The sequence below is a fragment of the Patiria miniata genome, unplaced genomic scaffold (genome assembly GCF_015706575.1).
Source record: "Patiria miniata isolate m_02_andy unplaced genomic scaffold, ASM1570657v1 HiC_scaffold_25, whole genome shotgun sequence".
In the NCBI taxonomy this organism is placed as follows: domain Eukaryota; kingdom Metazoa; phylum Echinodermata; class Asteroidea; order Valvatida; family Asterinidae; genus Patiria; species Patiria miniata.
Window position 1 is genome coordinate 5125494 of NW_024037064.1, and position 25090 is coordinate 5150583.

Genomic DNA, 25090 nt, shown 5'->3' on the forward strand with positions numbered 1-25090 from the left:
CATGGTTTACAAACTACATCATTGTGATTTTTATCTTGTGATCATTAATGTGCAACTCTGTAAGATAAGGTCATCACTCGGGCACGGACTCCAAGTCAGGATAATCTGCTGACTTCTGGATAGTTTGGTTTCAGTCATAAAAATAAACCACAAAGGAGAACTGTCTTGATGCATTATAAGAACTTGAAAGTTGAACAAAGAAATTGACTGGAGCTGGTTTGACCCTGTGACCTCCGATTCCTGTTCCGGTACGGTAATCCGGAACGGTCATCCTGCTACAGTCAATTTGTTTATTTAACTTGAAAATAAGATTTGAAGGTTCGCATGGTGGAAAGGTACTAAGACAAGATAAGTTTGCGGTAGCACCATGTGAATAATCAGTCAACTTGTATCCTCAGCTTCACCGGTTTCGAGCTTTACCAGTTTGCATCCTTCTCACGCCTCACCGCACCCATCCTTATAACATCGCGTCATTCTCCTGACGACGGGCAGAGCATACTGTTCGAAACATTAGGTCCTTCCGGTTCTTTTCAGAACCACACATACTCACAAAAGAGATTTATTCACATGGTGCTACCGCAAACTTATCTTGTCTTAACTTGAAAATAAAAATTAAGTATCTGATATTTGCACCGTTTGGCGGAAGTAAGTTTTTTGGTTAACTATGTGTAGATATATGTTGGCATTTGTAAGTCATTTGTATTATTTGTTATTGGTGCAGAAACATTTCTGATCTCTTCTTTTGTTTTTCCAGATCATTGGGCAAAGTTTGAGATGTCGGGGATTATTATGTTGCATTGTGTACTTTGTATGATTACTATCCTGTAATAAATAATTTCATGCAATGACTTGAGTCAATCCAGGAGAAATCTTTGAGGTTAGATGATTGTTGTGTTATGCCTCCATTCCTCCATTAGTGATGGACCAATCTCCCGCCTCTGAATTCTACAGCTGGGTAACCACTTGGGTTTTGTAATCAGGCATGCAGGCTTCATAATGAGGATAGCAAAAGAAATTCCTTAAACAATATATCAACCCAATCACAAATTTACTTCATGCAATTAAAAAATATGATTACACAGCTAAATCGCTGATGGATCCAGAAGCATTTAGTGTTGGGGGATTCAGAAAGTGGTAACCGACAGGCCAGTTGTTGCCAATTCCTTATGTTGAGGGGCGGGGCTAGATTGCATTTTATGGGAGGGGTGCAGTGTTTCCTCTCTTTTCTTTCTTTGTATTATAAAGTGGCAACGGGGATGAATAGACTACAATTTCGCATTAAAACAGTCGTCTTCACTTGTTCCATGGTGGATTAATCTTCAAGGCATTTCTGGTGGCCCCACTTCGGTCTGCAACACAATATCTTCTTTGATTAATTCAAGACAACTTCAAATAAGTTGAAGTTGTCTTGAATTAATCATTGTTTGATTACATTGTTTTGTTGTGGACCTGTTGTGTTTTGCTGTTGTGGGCTTAGTGACACCACGGTGACTCATTTGAAAACAAAAAGCCTTTTTAAAATGTTTTTTCGAGCACCCAATGAACACCAAAAAATAGAACTTTACCTATTAACACCCCCCTCTTCAATTCATCCCCTTTCATGAATTAATGATACTTGTGTAGGCCCCACTACCAAGAAACAACTCTACTTTACGGGGGGGGGGGTCAAAACGCCCCCCAGCTCTGTCAATTGTTTTTGTCATAGAAACTAATTTAAAATTAATGCACCCCCCCCCCCCCCCCCCCCCCCCCCCACTGTGACACCCCCCAAAAAATATACTGGTAATAATATACTGGTAAAATTCCTGGATCCTGGTGGGGTTATTATCAGTGGACAAGTTAATTTCGCCGCACTAATCGAAAGCCCGCCCTCTATGGCTACATTTATTAAATAGAGGAATATCAAATATTAAATATTTAATACAGGAATATTATTAAAAAATAGGGAATATAGAAGTCGCGGCACTCTAAATATTTCTAAATGGGCGTTGCGGGGAGGGGGGAGTTATCGCTTGATGAAAAAAAATTGCACCTGTAAAAATTTGAATATACGTTCCACAAGGGCTATAACAAATTAATGAAAAAGGGGTGAGCCATCCATCAATCCGAAAATAAGGGAACTCAGTTCAAAATAAAATTTCTTTTGAGCAAACTATGGAATTTGAAGACGATCTTTTCTTGGATACAAGTCTCCAATACTGTTTTATATAAAAATTGTGAGAATTAAAAAAGATTTCTTTTTAGCAAACTATTGAATTTGAAGACGATCTTTTCTGAGATAGGCCTACAGGTCTCCAATATTGTTTGATATAAAAATTGTGGGAATTGAAAAAGATGGTATGCAAACATTGTGAATTAAAATAAAAACGACTTTTCCCCCAAGCTAAAAACCCTGAAACTACCCCAGCACAAAATTTGCCCGGTAGCTTTCATTGGTGAGTAAGGCGCCGCAGAAATAACTGGTTCGCACTTCCCAATGCTTCTGAAATCATTGCAATAGTACAGGGACCAGGGATTTGTTCACAAACCAATCTCACGTGGTTCGTTGCGCGTTCTTAAATTGGCGGGGCACGACGTGGAGGACTTTCGAAAAAACGTCACAACAGTGAAAGTAAGTTTGCCAATTTTGGCCTGAAAAGTGAACCATTTGGCCTTGGAAAGCTAGGTGGAAGTGATTGAACTACTGTAGATTCTTCTGAAGTTATAATTTTTTTTGCGTATGGAGAACTTTGCCACCTATATGTGCAGAAAATCAAAGCCCTGTATGCTCTGCGGTCTAGCCCCATAAATGTGGCCTATTTACTGGACTGCCTCCGAATAGGCCACACATCCACATGTACAAAAAACGTGTCGACTTTGGGGGGCTGGGACATTTCATGGGGGGCGTCATGTAGATCAATGATAATTTTTTTAGAAACTCAAAATCTCAGGGGGGGGGGGGGGGGGGGCAACTTGGGGGCGACAAGGTTTCATGGAGGGGGGCCCCTGTGGCTACGCCACTGCATGCGAGGTAATTGTATGCGACCGGGTTCACACGTGTGCTGTTCGAAGATGTAAACCCGCACCCTAAAAATCGGGGAATTGTGCCATGATGACCTCCATAGGAAACGTGAAATTTCCACTTAGTTGTCTATTTTTCAATGAAAAAGTGCACATAATTATTCGCCTTTAATCATGAAGAAGTTATATTCATGTGAAAGAGGAAAATCTGTATTTTGTGATGCGATACAAGGAGGTAAGTTTAACAAACATACTTTCCGCATATTAACAAAAGTTTGCTCAGAGCGCCTACTAGTAGCCAGTCTTCCCACGTAAACAGAGCTTCACTAGTGTCGAGTGAGCAAATGCTCCATTGTTCTCCATATGGGTGTCACAGGGGGGGGGGGGGGGGGGGGGGGGGGGGGGGGGGGGGGGTGGGTTGACTTATTTTTTAGGAATTTGTATGGCAATTTTTTTGGGGGGGGGGCAGAGCTAGCTTGGGGGGGGGGGGTGGTTGACCCCCACAATCCCCCCTGGATCCGCGCCTGCATTTGCAATGCATGCTGGGCATGGATAAAAACATGAATTTTAATCAGACTGTCTTTTTATTGACATTCAAATATGGCATTTGGAGTATATTTAGCCGGCACCGGCTTTTTTAAGCGAACGATATTTTGCCGGATAGGCACTGATCATACGCAGTGACATTTTCTGGGACTTAAAAATAAAACATAGTATCTTCGCTTGTACCCCCACCCCCCTCCCTGCAAACAGAACGCTTTTCAGAGCTGACGTCTTTTGAGCTCTCATTGGATAGATTTGCGTGACCTGTGACGTACATGTAGAAGGCGTCACACAACCTAACTTCCGGTGCCCATCATGCGTAGTGCGCGCTAGCTGCATGTGAAGGTTAGTCCCATAAATGTGACGGTAATACTGGATTTCCTTCGGTTAATAGGGAGGTAGACCAGTACACCGTCACATTTATGGGACTCATAAATTACAAAGTCTAAATGTGAACAATAGAAACTAGACAAAGTTTTACATTGTCAGGTACATGTACCAAGTGTGGCTTTTATTTACGGAGGTAGTCCAGTTAATTGGCCACATTTATGGGGCCAGACATTTGAACAGCTATGACGGATGACACCTTCTTGAATGTTTTGTTGATTATTTTGTGGAAAGAGGGCATGATGTCTTTGATTTATTGGGGAAATTATGGAGTCGATGACGAAGACAACCAGAAAACAGGCTCAAAAATCAAGGTGGCCACAGTGAAACTCGATGCAATGAAGGAATGATGCTGATTATGCTGATTGGCTGGATAAAAATTAAAAATTTTTTAACATGTTGTTATCAGCCAATCAGCATCGGGCTAAGCTTTCATTCTGTCTGGCGTGCCGGCACACGTGTTGTAAGAAGTACAACGTGCACTTCGTCTTTGAATGCAAAAAATGGGGAAAGTCACATTTTCTTTGAAAGTGTGTTTCAAAATTCCAACAAATATGAGTAAATCTGAAGACAAAAGACTGCCCTGCAAGAGTCACTTTGGTGCTGAACAGTCATTTTAACCGGAACTTGTTAAAAATAGAGGTGTCCTGAAGATGACGATTACCCAAGTCTCAGTACATAATGTAAGCCCCATCTGAGTCACAACTGCGCGTGTGCACATCACATGACAACAATGGTCTGTGGATAAACAAAGCGGAAAGACTTCCATACCCCACCTGGACATCACTTGACGCCCTGTGCACAAACCCTTTGAGACTGGTCTGAAAAAAAGTCTGTGTTTTTTCAGTAAATACTTTAATATTTTCCCTGCAAAATTTGACTTTTTAGGGCATGTTATTGGAAAAATTAATGATGTCCATGCATGTATAATGGAATTCTTTTCTTATAGTATAAAAGAAGATGGAACTTTTGTTTCCACCCTAGTTGCAGCATACACATATGATCAGTACAAAACAACTTAAACCATGGTGCCGTTAAACAATCAACATTTTGCATCTACTTCACAAAAAGAACTTTTCTTTGATTTCGTTGGTACCCCGCTATGATTTTGCATGCCTGTGGTGAACTTTCGATCCACAGACCCTAATCGTCATGTGATGTGTGCACATGCAGTTGTATGAAGGACATTTACTATTAGGTCAGGGAGCCAGACGCTGCTGTAACGATTGCCGCAACAGTAGCCCCTGCATTATTTTTAACATGTTGGACATGATCTGGCGATAGTACTTACAAGGCGTTTCAAATAAATAACAACCCAAACATTTGCCAACAAAAACATCAGATTTCACCCTCAAAACGTCCACAGAATTACTACATACGCCACCTGAGATACAATTACAGATTTATGATTTTAAGATCAAGATATTAAACGATACTTACAGTCTCGATGAAAGTGAAATACCGTTTATGAATATCGGCGAGGGCTCCATTGCGAATATCGTGCGGACATCATTTTCCAATTTTTCCTCCTTTCTTTTCCAATTACAGTAAACTATGGCGACAGGCGTCCTTCATCAACTGATGAAGCAGGCACAGTGCTTTTGGTCAATGCTGGATGAGCTTGCAGAGACCAATGAAGATGCATACAGGAAGTTCATGGCCACAAACCTCCAAAGAGGACAGCAAGAATTGACACCGGCCAAGCCATGGATGTGCGTCAAGACCCGTATCATGGTAGGTTCACTTAGGCCGAAAATATGTGTGTGTTTACGCTAACATCCTAACAATTATCCAGGTGGGTAGGTAGGACAATTATTTTGTTTTTAACTTTCTTTATGTTTGTCTGTCAGTCGAAATACTATTACTCTGGTTATTAATTAACCTGTTGAATTGTTTAATTTAACCATCAACACACCACAAGACTCACATAGGGGTAATTCCGTAAAATCCAACGGACCAATCGGACCACATGATGTACATGTACAATGTCGTTAAGGTGGTGGTACGTTTGTTTGGTCTGTAATTGTTTTCTACTCATTAGATGTCACATTATTAGTGATCTATCACATTCACTTTTCCAACAGCAGCTCATTAAAGTGTCTGACATTTATGCCCAAATTTACGGAATCGCCCACAGCGAAGACCTTTTTCAGAATGTATTTCGTTTCAAAGATTAAAATTCAGCAAATGTTCAGTGAGGAATGCCAAACACAAGCAAGTGAAGATGACGTAAATTATACCGGCGCCCTGTTGTGTCACATCAAAAAAGCAAATTTTTGTAAATTCCTTTATTTGCAAACATACATTTTGTGCCATGAAGTAGTCTTTTCAGTCCAAATCAATTAAGTGGCTGTTTTCATTAGTTAAGAATTCCCAGCCTACACAGGCGCGGATCCAGAGGGGGGGGGGGGGGGGGGGGGAGTAAAAAAAAACCCGGCTCTGTCAAAAAAATGTTGTTTTCATAGAAATTCATGAAAAAAATGCGAAACCCCCCCCCCCTCCGACCCAAATTTTGTTTGCTACTGATAATGTCTGCTTGCAAAAAAATACGTACAGAGCCAGCTTGGTTAGAGGATATACATTATTCTGTGATATAGTGTTAATAATCGTCAGATTTGAACAGCGCCCTCTTCGAAAGTATTGTACGACTCCCCCCCCCCCCCCCAAATCAGGTTTGTCAGGTACGTAGCACTGAACATTTTGTCACTAGGTTCTGTCCATGTAGATGGGCATCCAGCCATGCCAGCTTAACAGGGTTGTGGTGAGATGTTTAAAGTCTTGCAAATGTTTCAGCAGTCGATGCAATTCAGTTAAAGCTAGATCAAGAATCTAGTCCTCCAAAAACAATTTACTTCGTCGGGAGAGTTGGACATCTTAAGTGTGCGTCAACCAGATGCACTGGTACAGTTTGATCCCGAACAGGATTTTGTGGTGGACGTTGAAATATCCAAGCAAGATAACTAGCTGGGCTTTGAATCCTGACAGTTTGGATGCGGTGTTTGAGTGTAGCTAGCTGCCGCTGTCATTGTAAGGTTGTATGTAGACTGCAGCTAGGGGTTCTAGGCCCTTGGTAAATGGCAAATCCTTCCAGGCAGTAGACAGCAATCACACCTCTGGTTATATTAACAGTACGACCAATGCAGACAGCTTAAGGTGCAGAACAAGCAAAGGCTTTGTATTCAATAGGAGAGTCTCTTAATGAAAAAGGAGAGGTAACCTAGCCATGCTAGCTGGAAGTCAGTGATTTTTGTTTTCACCCACCGTTAGGTTGTCGTTAAGGTCAGTAACTGAAAGTGATATCACGTCAGATCTGAGAATATCGTGAAAAGATGGAAATTATATAATTTTCACCTCTATGATCACCGTCGGTCCATTGTAATTAGTATGTTGGATTCCTGTCACCCGAAAATATGAGCAAACTTGGAAGGAAGTGTTCTTTGACTAGTGTAACACAATCACTCATTTCTTCGTAACTACTGAAACAAATCAAATGTGGTTTTCACCAAAATGTTACAAAATAATTGCACTCTCTGTTCCCATTTGATATTTTCAATTCTGATACTTATTTTTGAAGTTGCGATCAAAGTTAGGGTGTCATTTGTTTTGGGACACCCTGTACAACACAGTTTCCAAAAATGATTTAGTTTTGCCAATAAATCCCAACAAAATGTGAACGAAATGACATATTGGGTGAGTGCTGTACGCTGTCAGCCAATCACTCATTAAAGACAAACAGATTGAGTTTGTCTAATAAAGACTTTGTCACTGAGGTGAGTACATGTACTCCAACAGAAATGAAAAGCACCAGCAATAGTCCCATATCACCATTATTCCTTTCACCTGGTGTGCTAATCCGTAAGCAGCGGGGCAGCACCAAATATGGGATTGTTTGTGGCAGCTTTTTCATTGGGTATTGTTGATAGAATTTGCATCAAAATCTGTGAGAGTCAATGGTGGGTGACCTGAGAATACATACTGTACAAACATGACAAACCAAATAAGTGCAGGGTAGTGACGTTGCAACGAGGAATGCTGAACTTGAATAGATTCTAAGCTCTCTGGCTCCCTGCAGGTAAACTATTGGGGAATACCCCCGGTACCATTGTACAATCAACAATATATAGTCTGGGTATTCAGTTTATTTCTCATAAACTGAGTGTACAATTGTACATGCTCTATGGGGAAGCTTAGATTGTCAGAATAACCTAGGGGTCAGCCTAATTTAAATATCTACGTAGCACCAATAGGGTGCTATGTTCAGTGTGACCCATGAGTGTGTGCAGGAGAAATAGGCCAATCAAACTACAGGGTGGCACAGCACAAAGGCATGGCGACCAATGAGATATCAGAAGCATGAGGCCATTGCCTGTCCTCATTTACATATGTGTTTGAGGTCAGGTCTCCAGTCTATCCCTAGGTTTGCTAAAGAAAGTGAACTAGTTCCAATTTTTGTGGGACCCGGGACCCACAGGGGGTCTGACAATTGCCCAATTCTGCCCATTCCTCCGAGTGTGACGTCAGCGGGACTATAAATAGAGGCTGGGCGGAAGTGGTTCTATCATTTGCGCACCTTCGCCTTGGAGAGTAACTTGGATTCTGTTCTTGTCGATCCCGCACTGCACCTTTTTAGTATTGCAATCTTTGATTTGGTTTCTGGAAGAGTTTAGCATTGATTGTTTGTGAGGCAAGCCACAGTTGTGTGTGTAGTGCTGAATACAGGGGAGGAGTTTCTGTAGGTGAGTAGCCACTCTTTCTTTTTGTGTGTGGAATCATTTTAGTGACAATTCATGTTGCTAGTAGGACTGCTGTTTACAGGGTCAGAAATGGGTACAACGTTTGAGTGCAGTTTACAATTTACCGATCAGCTATTGGACGAGGTTTTGATTCGCCAGTCGATTTGGTACCAGTTACCTTAGTCACTTCAGATGACATCATAGCTGGTCGTATGCTGGCGTCCTTCATGTCCTTATAGTTGTGACAAATTGACAAAGACTTTCACTTCAGGTTTACTTGTAATCAAGGTCGGTACGGCAACTTGTAGATTAACTTGAAGTTTTCCTTTCAAATGCTGAGACGTTTGTTGTCACATGGGGTTGAACTCCTGTCAGTAGTATGATAGTCGAGTCCAACTTGGGTTGAGTCCAAGCAGATCAAGCCCAATTCAAGTCTTTTTTCCAGAAGTCATCAAGCTTTGGCAAAGTTAAAATGATTGAATCTAAACTTAATTCCCAGTCTCGTCATGAAAATACCTTATCAGACCACATCACATACCATGAGCAGTGTTGAAGGGACAACATACCGTACAGAGAATAGTTCATGTAATTATGACATCCTGCTGCATGTAGTTTCTTGATAATCTGCAGAATACTGGTGATGATGGTTCTACATGTATATAAACTTATTTAAAGGGAAGATACAACATTTGCAAACATCACAAAACGAAATGATCACATTATCACAAAATACCTTACTGGATTGTTAGGGAATGACAGTCTAAAGCATCTTGTAAAATCGTGGCTCCTGGTGTGCTGACATTTTCAAGAAAAATTGTATTTTTCCAACCCTGGTCGGCCGACCAGCGTTGGAGAAAACTGGCTTTTTTCAAAAACTGCTCCTGTTTTTTTTTCATAATTAGTTATTCCGTGTTTTCTTTGCAATTGATTACACAACTGTAAAGGGGTTCAAGCCTGCTAGACTGATTCTCTGCCCTTTACAATTCCCCAAAGTCTATAAATTCTCCGTTTCATCTTAGGTGAGGTCAGGGAATCAGACTACAAGAACATGAATGATTTCTTGGTTTTCTAGCATCTACAAGCCCAAAACGTAAAACAAGTCATTTTAACAGTATTTGCTTTAACATACTAATCCTCCGAATCCATTTATTTCTGAAAATTGCAGCAAAAGCAAATGTTGTACATTCCCTTTAAGTTTATTTGTGATGCCTACTGAGCTTGTCTACAATTATGTGAAAATGTGAAGATAATTCGATCATTTAACAATTGTAGAGTACTGTGATGTGAGGAGTTTTTTATCGTAATAGATTTTCTAAATAACGAAAAAAGTACATGTAGGCCTACATTGTACTTTTTTCTATTGTAACTGTGTGCAAATTAATTTGTGCGATGTACATGTACATGTAGGCTGCTGATGCTGTCAGCCGATCACTCATTAAAGAAAAAAAAACATGTTGAGTTTGCCTAATAAAGAATTTTTTACTGAGGTAGGTACTCCAAATAAAATGAAAAGCACCAGCAATTTAGAACATATTTCTTTTACCTGGTGTGGTACGTGCATATTATCCATAGGCATGTGTGGCAGCACCAAATATGGGATTGTTGGTGGCAGCTTTTTCATTGGGTATTGTTGATAGAATTTGCATCAAGGTCTGTGAGAGTCAATGGTGGATGACCTGAGAATACAAACCCAATAAATGGGGCAGTGACGTTGGAACGAGGAATGCTGAACTTTAATAGATTCTAAGCACTCTGGCTCGCTGTAGGTAGGCCCCTAAATCACTCGCTCTTTTCAAACACAAACTGAAGTCTTTGTTAATCCACCAGTTACCTCAGTAAGCCCCACTTACCTTACTTTTCTGATCTTGGTTTATTATTTTTTTCTTATTGAATCATATCTTTTCTTATCTTAGTCGTTGTACACGTATACTAACTGTTTGTGTTCTTGTTATAGGTGGTGTTATGTTTATTCGTTTATTGTGAAGCTGTTACTTTGTTTTGTTTTTTTGTAAACAGGCTGTTCCTTGACAAGCCCCGCTTTTTTGGAACGTGCCTCCACATCTGTCTATATTTATTGTACTTTTCTTTATGATCATGTGGAAATAAATGTTACTTTGAATTGAATTGAATTGGAAATGAGGATTTGGCTGGTACTTTGGCACATTGCTGGCTGTGACTTAGCCTGTACATGTACATGTAAGCCATGGACCATTTGCACAGTTCTGATTGTTTCTCTGTAATATGGCTGAAGTTACATACAGCCTTCTTGACAGAAATCAACATGAATGGGCATTTTGAGATGGAATAGAAATTATGTTCATTGTTCATTTGTTCATTGTTCAGCCTCACTTCTGCTAAGAACTGCTTGTTCATCTGACCTCAAATTTCCAACCAATTAAAATATAAACATTCTGGGTTGTCTGGCCTGTGAAATCTGAATCACACTGAATTTACATCCGAGATAAAATTATACTACGCAAAATTGTCTCTGCTTGACAGTAAAATTGTCAAGGAATTAACTTGAGTTTGTTGACCTACCAAAGTACAGACAGCAAAACAATTATCACATGACACAGGAGCGTAATGAGAATGAAAGACTAGGCTTGTCAAGTCAAGGGACAAAATGGGCTGTGTGAAAGAACATAAAGCATTATAATTTACAACCTATTGAAAATATTGCCAATTGATGACTGTTGCAAAAATCTGGCATCAACTTCTGTTTAATGGATGGTGCATATACTGGTAACTATTGAGTCAATGCCAACACAGGAGTCTGTGACTCCAGTATTTGGTGCCCTGAACGTGAACTAGGGATACCTAGGGATCCCGTTGACTTGGCGCTCCACAGATCCAAATTGTTTGCTCAGTCAGGCGGAAATCACTAGAGCAGGAAACTCACTTTTTTCAACCTAGATTTGCACTGTCAAGGAGTAATTAAAATCAAAGGTGTTGTGTGTAAAGTTTGTTTCCCAGAATTTACTCTTTCATGTGATACCAAAATCCAGACTGTATGTTCCAAAATAAGAAAGTTATTGTGTCTGTTCTTTTATCTGATCCCTTTGTTATCAAACTTCAACCTATTTGACTACATGACCAAAGGCACTCCATACCTCAAATTGTGTACCCATACTCTGATGCAGTTTATTTACATTTTTGTTATGGCAACGCTTTGAATAAACCACAAATGATTGAAAAACACTCTTTCAGTTGGTTGATGTATGCATGGGTGCGACAAACATACCAACAATATATGCCAGCTTGGTGAAAAGCACATGTAAAACCAGAATACTGTATTGAAGGTACTTAGTGTGTTATTTCCTCGTGACCTCGTCCACTGCTATTGCATATATGCTAAGGAAGGGCGACATCAGATTGAAAAACTTGACTTGGAGGATTTTTGGGGATTTTAAATTTGAAGGAATAACTGCAGTTGTAAGGTGAGCTGATTAACTGATATTTATTGAATTTGTGGCCTCAAGACCAGAGGAATTACAAATTGCTAAAGACTGCTGATTGTGCAGTATTTGTTTCTACAAAAGTCTGCAAAGTAACAAGATAAGGCCAAAACAAATATAGTTCTGCTTCCGAGTACATGCCTTTCAAAAACTAGGGTTGGTAGGTCGGAATTTTTGTGTTTGCCTTTTTTTTATAAAGCTCTGGCAGGAGCTTCTACTTGTCACTTGGTGGTCAGTTGGTCTGTCAGTCGGTCGGTCGTCGGTCGGTCTGTCCCCGTAATTGACCAAAAATAATTGACTAATTGACCAAATGCCATGCCGTGGTCATAAAATGCACTTTTGCCAAACGGTTTTGGAACACTGGATTTGTTTCAATCGATGTGCATGCGCATTTATTTTGCATGTCTGTCCTCGAAAAATTGACCAAAATAAGCCCCCTTAACTTCCCGTTAACTATAACTACCAATTTGAAATAAAAAAAAAATAAAATAAATAAATTTGTAACAATTCGGAAAGATGTTTATGAAAGTTTTTAAATGGAAGCAAAATATAATCTCTGGTCAACATTACCATCCAGTGCATAGTGAAGTCATTTGTGCCCACGTGGATGGTACCCCGAATCACATGGGTATTTCTAGGCACTGGTGCGGAAAGGAGCGCGGCATCACATTTTTGGGCGTCCCATTTTTAAGCTTTGGCAGGGATCATTTTGACAGATTTCATGCAAGACTTTCACTCACACTTCTTTTGTGCTGATTGAATGGGGTATGGACTCCTTGCACAAGAACCTCTCAAAGGGAGAGTTGGGAGAGACCACTTGAACGCATTGCCAACAGCGCCTGACACTCATGTGAATTTGTTACAGGTTGGATAAGATTCAGAATAAAATAAGTCATGTGTACTTTGCGCAGTCCGCACATGAACCAGTACGTGTAGGCAGTATGTCCCTCCCACTGGGGCTCTCAAAAGTGCTGCAAAGATCTTGAGAAAATGAGGCATCAGATCAAATCATATGCAATGATCACTGTCAGGCAAAGTCACTTTATGTACTGGCTGACAGTCAGGCATTGACTGGCTTGTTCATCAGGCTATAGTTTCAAACCACTCAATTGGGTTTCACATTCAGTTGGCTTGTAGGACTGCACTGGCTGGCCAACTGACTGACAGACTGACAGGCAGGTAGTCATCAATGGTCAGAAAAGATGAAAGTCTGATGTTGGTCAACTCACATCTAAGCAATTCTGAAAAACAAAAATCAACCCAAAAATTATCATTGGCAGTTTGGAAGTTTATCCTGAACAGTTTGGAAATGATGATCATTAGTGGCTGGTACTTTGGCACATTGCTGGCTGTGACTTAGCCTGTACATGTACATGTAAGCCATGGACCATCTGTATGCACAGTTCTGATTGTTTCTCTGTAATATGGCTGGAGTTACATACACCCTTCTTGACAGAAATCAACATGAATGGGCATTTTGAGATGGAATAGAAATTATGTGATTTTCAGCCTCACTTCTGCTAAGAACTGCTTGTTCATCTGACCTCAAATTTCCAACCAATTAAAACATAAAAATTCTGGGTTGTCTGGCCTGTGAAATCAGAATCACACTGAATTAACATCTGAGATGAAAAATTATATTACGCAAAATTGTCCCTGCTTGACCGTAAAATTGTCAAGGAATTTAGTTGGGTTTGTTGACCTAAACAATAAAGAAAGCAAAATAATTATCACATGACACAGAATCATAATGAGAATGAAAGACTAGGCTTATCAAGGTAAGGGACAAAATGGGCTGTGTGAAAGAGCAGAAAGCATTATAATTTACAACCTATTGAAAATATTGCCAATTGATGACTATTGCAAAAATCTGACCTCAACTTCTAACACAGGAGTCTGTGACTCCAGTATTTGGTGCCTTGAACGTGAACTAGGGATACCTAGGGATACCGTTGACCTGGCGCTCCACAGAACCAAATTGTTTGCTCAGTCAGGCGGAAATCACTAGAGCAGGAAACAAACTCACTTTTTTCAACCTAGATTTTCACTGTCAAGGAGTGATTAACATCAAACGTGTTGTGTGTAAAGTTTGTTCCTCAGAATTTACTCTTTCATGTGATACCAAAATCAAGACTGTATGTGCCAAAACAAGAAAGTTTTAATCTCTGTTCTTTTATCTGACCCCTTTTTGTCAAACTCACTCTGCAAGCCATTTCACCGCATGACCAAAAGCACTCCATACCTCAAATTGAACTCTGAAGCAGTTCACTCAAAGTTTTGTAAAGGGACCAATTCGAATACACCACAATGGATTGAAAAACTCTCTTTCAGTTGGTTGATGACGTATGCATGGGTGCGGCAAGCATACCAGCAATGCCAGCTTGGTGTAAAGCGGTGAATATCTATGTTGAGGGTGTTTAGTGTGTTATTTCCTCGTCCACTACACAGTCGCCTATGGTAAGGAAGGGTGAAATCAGAGTGAACAACTTGACTAGGAGGAATTTGTTGGGATTTTAAAGGAAATATCTGCAGTTGTGAGGTGAGCTGATTAACTGACATTGATTGAATTTGTGTGTGACATCTGTCAAGACAGATACACTCAGCCAAAGGTGCTGGATAACTTGGAGAAATTACTACAAAATATATGAGTGTTTCAACATTACATTGGTCCCCTCCTCTAAAACTCTGCATTATTCACACTCCCACATTTTGTGTAGATTGAGGACTTCCCATTGTCCTTCTGATGGCTTTTGTTTGGGTAACTTTTGGCAACTCCTCTCATTTGAGTTGTGATGGTACAACTGAGGACATTATCCTTTTATGTACAGTCAATTATGTTGTTCATTGTCCTCAGTGTACACCATTATACACCAGCATGTACCGTACTTCCCCAGTAGCACATATATGTTTTATTTGCATGAACAATTTTAACACATTTTTTTTTGGTTGGTCAAAATGATAACTTCAAATAGACTGAACATTCTTTATCAGTATTTTTAGCACAAGATAAAAGAAACCTTTCGTGTGTGAAATATGAAAGATATATGATGAAAATATTTGTACAGCTCATTTTATTTGATGGTTAAAAAAAATCTCAGTGGAATTAAATGAATGGTGATGAGGTATTTGCGATTGAAATTCAAAAAAAATGCAGCATGTACATGTAGATTGAATGCATGAGCCTATCTAAAGCCCCTGTCACACCTTTGCGTATCCTAATTCCTTATGAGTTCCTTATCAAAAATTTTCAATACGCAGCCGTACGCTCAATTAACGTCGAAATGTTTTGATTCACACACGAAAGGTTTTGTGCATGCCCAAAACTATCCTGCGTACTGGGCCGTACCATGCGCATATCTGCGTACATAAAACCTACACAAAACGACAGAGATGCATATAAAGTGCGTATTGTGCGTACGACTGCGTATGAAAAAAAATCAATGCGCAACTCATAAGGAATTAGGATACGCAGAAGTGTGACAGGGCCCTAAGGTCCAAAACTCAAGTGTCAAGTAAATATGTACACAGATAAGCAGATATACAGACTGTACGTGTGTGACGTTCATGTACATGTACATGTACATGTATGCAGCAAAACAAAAATCCCAAGCTCTATATATAAACCATGTCACGCGACTTGATGACGATGCTGTGTTTGTCCAGCGCCATCTTTACCTGATCCGCCTCATAAAAAAAAAAAGGCCTCAACTGTTTGTGCTCTCTACGTCGAATTGGAAAGCTTTGTCTTTAAGTGATTTGACTGAGAATTTAAACGAAGTATAAGGAAATATTGTCAGTTATTTTGAATGAGGTTAAAGGCTACAATCCTGGCCAAATCTCGCTGGGCCTCCAGCCCCCCGGCCCCTGTTCAATGTTGTCTCTCATTGCGCGGTGTGTGCTCCATCAGCTGGAGAGAACAACATTGACCGGGGGAGCGGGGGAGTTGGTGACCGTGGCAGGCTCAGGAAGTGTCCCAACCATTTTGGTCGGGATTGTCTGAATGTACAGTTATAACCTTGCTATTTGGACATTGCGCGTATTACGCGCTCAAATAATAATACACACACGCGCGCTGGTTTCATAAAACAACATGGTCAATGCACATACACGATTCACCATGACGGTTCACCATGTCATTTTGGCCGATATTTTTACAAAATACAAATTGTGTTCAATGTGAAGCCGTAGTAGGATGCACATACAACGTGTTTTCTCCGCCATTCCATTAGTTGGACGAAAAATCCATCCAAACCATACAGTAACCACAGTTTACCGCTGTAAATTATATAAGAAGCTGAGTCACTCACTTCCTTTATATATTGGTCTGGATAGATCACCGATTAATTTTTCGGCAGAATAACGGACTTAGTGAATACAAACCACTTAAAAGAGATTGTATTTTGTTTGCGTATCCTATAAGAGCCTTTCAAGTTCAACACAAACTGTATTTGGTACAGTTATTGGCCAAAATGGCATGGTGAACCGTCATGGTGAACCGTTATGATGCACGCTACACTAAGTTGGGATGGCCTCTTAATTATTGTCGCCGGTACTTTCGGTGGTCTATTGGTTAAGACATGTGCTCAATTCAACAAAGCAGGGATCGTGGTGGGTTCGAAACTCACCGGAGATAAATACATGAAGATTATTTCCCTGCAGCACTCGGGAAGTAAAAAGTATACATTGATTACCACCCATACGTGTTAGGGAAAACATGACAAAATATGTATTTGTTATTTCAATTTTACTATCAATAATTATTATCTTGCCCAAATATGTGTTCCTTCATTCAACCTTCGGCTGCCATTTCACATTTTGGAAACAAAACTCAAGAGAACAGCCCCTGAAACGGCATATCATACACATTTGGAACTTTGAAGAAATTCAGACAATCCTGGCCAAATCTCGCTGGGCCTCCAACCCCCCGGCCCCCGTTCAATGTTGTCTCTCATTGCGTAGTGTGTGCTCCATCAGCTAAAGAGAACAACATTGACCGGGGGAGCGGGGGAGTGGGTGACCGTGGCAGGCTCAGGAAGTGTCCCAACTATTTTGGCCCGGATTGTAGCTTTCAAGCGTAGGAATCGCAGTTTACTTTAGACTTCAAAACGTGAAGAGTACGGACAAGTAATGTTCCAACAAAACCTATCAGTAATAAAAATGGAAAAACACTATGGTGATCATAACTTGCATACCGTTTTGTCCAATTCAATATCTGAAATCATTTCAGAAGAGAATTAAAGATGTACTCTCAGTGCTCCTTAAAACTTGAACAGGAATTCTAAAAGGAAATTAAAAGAATTTTTTATTTGATGTCTCGTGCAGAAGTGGATATCTTTTGTCTGGCTACAAAATAGCAATTCACAAGAAACGTTATACATGCAAATATGTAGTTTTTATCCAGATGAAACACTAATGGACAGCACATCTATAATGTATAAAAGTCACATGTTTCCGTCAACTTTTTTTAATTGCCCTTATAGTAACCCTTCCGTTCTATTATTTAAATACAGATAAAAATGGCTACAGCTTTGAAAAAGATCACTACCCATCTAGAGTGTGACATTTGTCAGGAGAAATACAAACGGCCGAAGGTGCTGGACTGCCAACACAGTTTTTGCAAGACATGTCTGGAGAAATACTACACTAGCAGGTATGCAGGTCAGCCTAATATTCCTTGCCCTGTATGTCGTCGGGAGACAATACTTCCAGAGACACGCATTCAAGGACTAAAAACAAATTTCCATTTGATGGGAATAGTTGAGGAGGTCTCACTCCAAGAAAAGGTGGCTAGTTCAGAAAACACAAAGGTCATCTGTGAGCTTTGTGATGAGGGAAATGAGGCCATGCATCGTTGTCTGGACTGTGCACAGAATATCTGCCCAAACTGTTGCAAGACACACTTGCGATGTACTGCTACATCAAACCACACAGTGGCTACTTTGGAGGACATTCGTCAGGGGAAGGTAACAGTGAAAAAAGCACCAGAAGAAGATGAGTCTAAATGCCAGATACATAAGGGGGAAGTGAAACGGTTTTACTGTGAGACATGTGAAGAGTTAATTTGCCGAGATTGTACTGTAGTAGACCACCGTGAACCAAAACATCACTACATTGACTCTGGAGAGGCTTCTCGCAAATACAAACAGTCACTAAAAGATATGTTTCCATATGTCACCACAGGCATAAAAATACTTCAAAAAGGTTTGGCCACTTCATTACAAGCTAAGCAGAAGTTCACACAGAACGTCACAAAGACTGTGAAAGCTGTGAAAGACGAAGCGGATAAAATGAGAGCTGAGATAACAACTCAAGAGACAAAGTTGATTGAAGAAATCAAACAACTCCAGCAGGATCGCAACAAAACATACGATAAGCATCAGGCAACAGTGACAATGATGCTAAAAAGTAAACAACATTCCTTCAGTACAGCTCAGGATGTCATAGACACTGCATCAGACACTGATTTGCTTTCCCTCTATCCTATCATCAGCAAAGACTTGAAATCACTCAAGAGTCAAAATCCTCCCCAGATTGATCCCAAGCCTTCATATCTGAGCTTCACCCTGGGTCAGAGGATTGGTGACATCAATCTGGGCAAGCTTGAGTTGGAAACAGGCAAGTGGGAGATGTGTTGTGAGATTGGTAAAGAGGGAAGTGGTCCAGGAGAGTTCAGTGGGGCTGTAGGTGTTACTGCTACTCAACCTGGTGAGATTGCTGTGGCAGACTATGGGAACAACCGAGTGGTCATCTGCAGCAATGAGGGACAACACAAAGGAACCATTCCCCTACAACGTAAGTTTCTTTTATGCACATGTTCATCAACACAAACTTTCATAATCGTGCGGAACTTATAAGTACATGTATTAAAGTCTTCCATGTGCAAATGCAGATCAGACAAATGAGAACGAAAACCAATAACATACTGGCAATGAATTCATGTGCTGGCAGTGATATCCAACAAATTAGGTTTTGTTCTCCCAACAAATGTTCCACTGTTTTGTTTTGTTACATGTAGGGCTATGTAAAAAAGAAAATACACACAATTAAAACAGACACGCAGAAACAAAAAATAAAACAAAACTACAACAGAACTTTTATTTATTTCATTACTGATTTCAGTTTGCATAATATGGAAGAAGTGCTTCTATTTTTGGGGTATGTAACTTTTAGAAAATAGCAAATTTGCTTTAAGGCTGTTTTGCAAACGAACCAACCTGCCCGAGCCTCCATCAAGATCCCTTTGGTTTTGTCTATGTTCTTCTGTAGTTTTTGTGCTTTGCTTTTTTTCTAAACAATAAAGCTCCATGGCTTATATTTTAAAAGGTACAATGCAGCAACTTGAAAATTGGTATGAACATATTGTAGCGAAATCAGCTCTGCGCTGTATATAGGCGTCAACAGACGCGCAGCACAGTTGTGGTTCTTCCACGTGTACGTGTACGTAATTGGGCTACAAAGAACATTTAAAAGTAGGATATAAACGTCTACACAACCATCCTTGACAAGTTGGCCGTTTGTTACTCTTGCAAGAACAAATTTTGGGGGTCAAAATTTTGACTCTCAAAAATGTGTCATTCTGTGTCAATTCAACACGATTTTGGACTTGACCCTCACAGATTGAAACAATATTTGGTATGATGATTGGCCTGTATGAGAAACCCCCAGAACTGATTTTTTTTTGTAGTTTGGCTTGTTAGATTCTGAGATACGGGTCAACGAACGTTTGACAAATTAGCATGACCTCCGAACTTTCAATACTTGTATCTCCAAAACTATAGCACCTACATAGCCAAGTTGTACATCATATTTAATGCTCTTTGAATGGCCTCTATTTCATAAAATAAAACCAGAATTGTACAATGAAGCGCAGAGAAAATGCGTTACGAAATGACCTTTGACCTTGAATTACGAAAAATAATATGCTTCAAGTTTCATTTTTTTTCTCAGTTTGTGAAAGGTGTCTTTAAGTGTGCAAGAACTGAGTTATTATACAGTTTTCAATTATTTGATGTCTAAAAATGGGGTCTATGTTGTTCAATGCTTCATTTGAAAATTGAGCAACCTTTTTAATTAAAAAAAAAAGCAACACTGTTAAATATAAGACTAATATATTTTGATGTTTGAACAATTAGAATAACACAGAGAGTGCATTAACTTTATAAAAGACTTTGCAAAACTGTATCTCCAAGACGTTGCAGTTATTCACAATTATACATGCATGGTGGTTGAAGACTGCACAATGTTCATGTAGGTCTATTAATTCTACACGAACAGGCTTTAAGGCACGCCATGTATTCATTATTATAGGTCGGTTATCATAGGTATTTATATTTCATGGGGACTCAGAATAGTGACAGTGCATTTATATACTGTGCATACAATGAATGTTACATTTGAGTTCTTCTTTACCCACAGATCCACAGGCAGTTGCAGCCATCCACAATCCTGAGCAACGCTTGCTTGTGTTGGAACGTGGAAGCAAGTATGTCAAGGTGTTCAACATGAAGGACAACACTCTTGTTAGGCAATTCCCAACGATGCCAAAGCATCAGGTACCGGTAGAAATGACAAAAATGAACCTATCGAGTCTAGCAGTAACAAAGAATAGCATCTTAGTAGGCGACATCGACAATTTGGTGTGGACTGAACACGAACCCACTAATGGTGAGATCCTACACACCATACCAGTGCAGACTCCACCTCACTACCTGGCTGTTGATGACGACACTGATAGAGTTGTGGTCAGTGGATGGAACACAAAGAAAGTGGACATTGCTGATAGCAAAGGTAAAACACACGCCACAATTCAACCAACCATTAATGGTAAGCCAGTGGGGTACTGCAATGGTGTATGCTGTGACAGCTCAGGCATCTACCTTGTAGTGTACCAAGGTGTGCCTGGCACTGGTCATATTCACCACTATGACCTAGATGGCAGATTTCTTGATTGCCTGGCTCAGGGTCTGTGTGCCCCATGTGGAATAACATTCACATCAGGTGGCCAGCTGGCAGTGGCTGACCACTACTCAATCAAGATGTTTCACAAGGTGTGATGTCATCCAACATGACATTGACTAGCAATCATCATCATTCCAACAGCAAATGTTGAGGATGAAATTGTCCAGTCATTACAGCACCAATCAACATTCATGTCCCACTCATATCACATCTCTCATCAAAAATCCAAACTGCCAGATCCCTCTGATGTGAAACATTTTACCATAAAAATTCTTAAATAAACAGTGCATCAATTAAATTTTGTTACTATACAAAGTCTTATATAAACAGTGTATTGACTATAGTTACATTTGATTGGATTGGGATAATTTGTTTTAATCTTAATGTACATGTACAATGACTGGATCTGAATTAAATGGTAAACTTGGAAGGAGAGGGGAGTTTAGTGGGTGTTGAGGTGTTTGAATGTAATGACCCCCGCCTCCTCAACCCAACACCCGTCCCTCACCCAGTACATGGATCACCATAATCTGTAGTTAACAGTGCAATTAAATTGTAGTTACACTGCAGTAAGACTATAATATGAATATAATCAAACCACAGTTTCACTTAGGTCTACTTCATTTTTACCTTGATTTAACTATAGTAATTACTGCAGTAAAATCATGGTGTTTTGGCCGCAATTTCTCAATTACTACAGTAAAACTACAGTGGTTCTGTGATAAAACTGTGATTCTACTACAATTAACAATAGAATAATTGCAAGTATACTGTGGTAAAACTACAGTATTGCTGTAGTTTTGATGACTTCATATTTACTATAATTTAATTGCAGTTGTATTGTAATTTACTTCAGAAGAGCTATGGTCAAATTAAAATATACTGTGGATTTATTTTACTTTTATTATAATTTTATTAGAGATTAATTGCATACTTACTGTAGTAAAAATACTATAGTAATATTAAAATAAAAAGGGGGTTTATTATATTTTTATTATAATTCTAGTAGAGATTAACTGCATATTTACTGTAGTAAAAAAAGGTTACTGTAGTGGAATTGCAGTTTCACTTCAAAAACACTGTAGTAATTTATTTTCAGTTTATTGCATTTTTATTATAATTGTATCATAGTATTTACCCCATATTTACTGCAGAGGCAACTGTAGTTTAGGCGCTGTAGTACTTCGATTTTACTACGGTAATATGATAATTATTATAATTCTACTGCAGTTTTACTGCAGATATTACTCCAGATTTAGTGCAGTAAAAATGAATACAAGTATTGTAGTTGAACTGTAAGTAACTCCAAAATCACTACTACATTTCTTTTGGTGCAGTTTACCGAGACGTACACTACATGTATATCTTCCAGCAAAACTGCTTCATTTTCCAATGACCAGTAGACTACAACATTTTATGGGCAAACTAACTAAAAAAACGTTAAAAGGACACATAGTAAAAAAAGACAAGACTTTTTTTTCTTCTTCATGTGCATCATCCTATATTTGTCACACAAATAAAATAAAGTTTACATTTCACAAGTTGAGCAAATACATGTACATGTACTTGAAAAAAATGTATCTTCACTTTCAGTTATTTGTTAAATGAGCTAAAGAACTGTTTTTAATGCAAAAGGTGTTCAAAGACTGTAAATTGAACTTGTCAAAGGATAAAATAAATTGAAAAATATAACAAAGGAGTTATCAGCTCATACTTGTGTTACACATGTTATCTGCAAAAAGAGACTAAGTTAAACAATAAACATGTACATGTACGTCAATGTTGTGGCACCTGGCTTATGTGGCACCTGCAAAAAAGTATTAAATACATGTGCAATACTTTTACTAAAATTAACATATTTATGTAGTTTAAATGACATGTCACCCTAAAAATTGCAAAAATAGAAAAATCATTTAACTAAACATGAATCAAATGTTCAAAAATGCATACACAAGCATTTTTCTCAAACAGGAATGCACAGGTTTTTTAAGGCAATTAAAATATGGTCTTATCCTTCAATTAAGCTCAAATTTTGTCTTTAATCTGTATCTTAGAAAAATGATTTGTTCACACTGTACAAATCCATGCACACAATGTATGCATCCAAGACTGTTGTATAAAATTAAACCTACATGTGGGCAATTCTTTGGTAACGGAATTACGCCCATTTGTCACTTTGTCAAGGATGATTCTTTCCCAAGAAAATATGTTCAACTAATCTAAACATGGAAAGGGAGCCAAGACCCAATAAAATTGATTGACCGCTTAAAAAACTTTTTTCACAAGTTTACCCTTTAAGGGGCGGAGCTTAATATCGGTAACAGAATTACGGACGGAGGACAAGCATATTTGAGTTCTTGCATAAATTAATGAAACTCTCTGAAGTTTTGAAATTTTAAAATTGGACACTTCCTGTTATTTGTAGAGTTCAGGGGTGTTGTTAACTACAATGCAGAACAAAGTTGAAAAAATAATCACTCTTTTCATAATTTGCATTTTAATCACGGTAACGGAATTACGCCTGGGCGGTAACGGAATTACGCCATAGGTTTACATGTAATAGGTAAATGCAATACATTAACATTGAATTCAACATAAACTCATCACAATACAAATTTTAGAAGTTTATAAAATGTCACAAGGGGAAAGTTAAGTAAAAATTTGCAGATCAAAATGTAAATGTAGGCCTAAACATGTCTGGGCTTCATTTTTTTAGGTCAAAGGTCAAATGAAAGCAGTCTGGTGATGCCTGCATTGCCTGTTAGCAATGTATTTTTTTTTTTACCGAAAATCAAATCTTACTATGAACAATTGTATTATCGTACTTCACTAGTTTATCGTGGAAAATACAATAAAACTGCACTGGTTGGCATCTCTGAGCAAGGGAAGATGTTAAGTTATGCCAAGTAGAAGTACAAGTACAGTCTGGTACTCAACTTTCATATACTTCTTGTGGAATATATTTTCTGTGGGTACCAGACAACGGCTTTGGCAACACATATTTAAATGGAATGTACATCATTGGCTTTTGCTGTAATTTTCAGAAATGAACTATTTGAGGGGTTAGTATAATAGATCAAATATTGTTACACTGACATGTTTGAAGTTTTGCGTTCGAAAATGCTGGAAAACCAAGAAAAACAAAACTGTTCAAGTAGTCTGGTTCCTTGACTCCACTAAAGGTAAAATGGATCAATTTATAGATGCCGGAAAAGTGGAGGGTAAGGGAACTAGACTAGCTGGCCTGCACCCGTTCATGAACATGTAACAAATAGAAAACAAAATTTGGACTGGAAAGAGTGTAAAGTTGGAGCAGTAGTTGAAAAATAGTTTGTAGTTGAAAACCGTTGGAAATGTATACAAACATATCACTTTCTTGAAAATTACTTCACACCAGGTGCCATAATTTTACAGGATGCTTTAGACTGTCATTTACCAACATCCTAGTAAGGTATTTCGTAAAAACTTGGTAGTTTTATTTTCTGATGTTTGCAAATGTTGTATATTCCCTTTAAGCATCCAAACAACTATTAGCATTTTTTAAATAGTAAATAAGAAAAATTAAAAGTAAAAAATATCAATGGAACACCTGATTATTTTTAATTTTATAATAGCAAATTAAAGAGGGAAATGATTTAACAAGTAATTTAGTATTTAAAGTTATTGTCCAAGGTTACATGCAAATCACCTATTTAATATGTCATGTACATAATCTGGAGGAAGTGTGCATACTTTGTGCATGCGTAATTCCGTTACCGTTTCGTAATTCCGATACCACTTGGAAAAATGCCAAGAAATTACTATTTTAAAGTTTTTATTTTTCATTTATGTTTATAGTAGGGTCTTTTCTCAACATACATGATTTGAAGAAAAAAAAACAAGAAAATTTGTGAAATAAGTAACTTTTGCCATTTTTCCGGTAACGGAATTACGTGCTAATTTTGACATTTTTAAATAAAGGCCTACTCTATATATATATATATATATATATATATGTATATATATATATATATA

The 25090-nt window shown here is 38.7% G+C and overlaps 1 protein-coding gene across 1 annotated transcript; it reads left to right on the plus strand.

The window, feature by feature from the left end:
- Positions 1–17634: 17634 nt before the first annotated feature.
- On the plus strand, positions 17635–21285 carry LOC119732917 (E3 ubiquitin-protein ligase TRIM56-like). The gene is made up of 2 exons (XM_038206499.1): positions 17635–18910; positions 20534–21285. Exons 1-2 carry the CDS (start codon positions 17635–17637, stop codon positions 21169–21171), a joined length of 1914 nt encoding a protein of 637 aa, XP_038062427.1. The 3' UTR covers positions 21172–21285.
- The last annotated feature ends 3805 nt before the right edge of the window (positions 21286–25090 follow it).

What these genes read in the sequence shown, in the direction of transcription:
- LOC119732917 (XM_038206499.1), top strand. Translation starts at nt 17,635, where the DNA reads ATGGCTACAGCTTTGAAAAAGATCACTACCCATCTAGAGTGTGACATT. An exon ending in AGGAACCATTCCCCTACAAC is followed by an intron (nt 18,911 to 20,533) that starts GTAAGTTTCTTT and finishes CTTTACCCACAG; the next exon opens with ATCCACAGGCAGTTGCAGCC.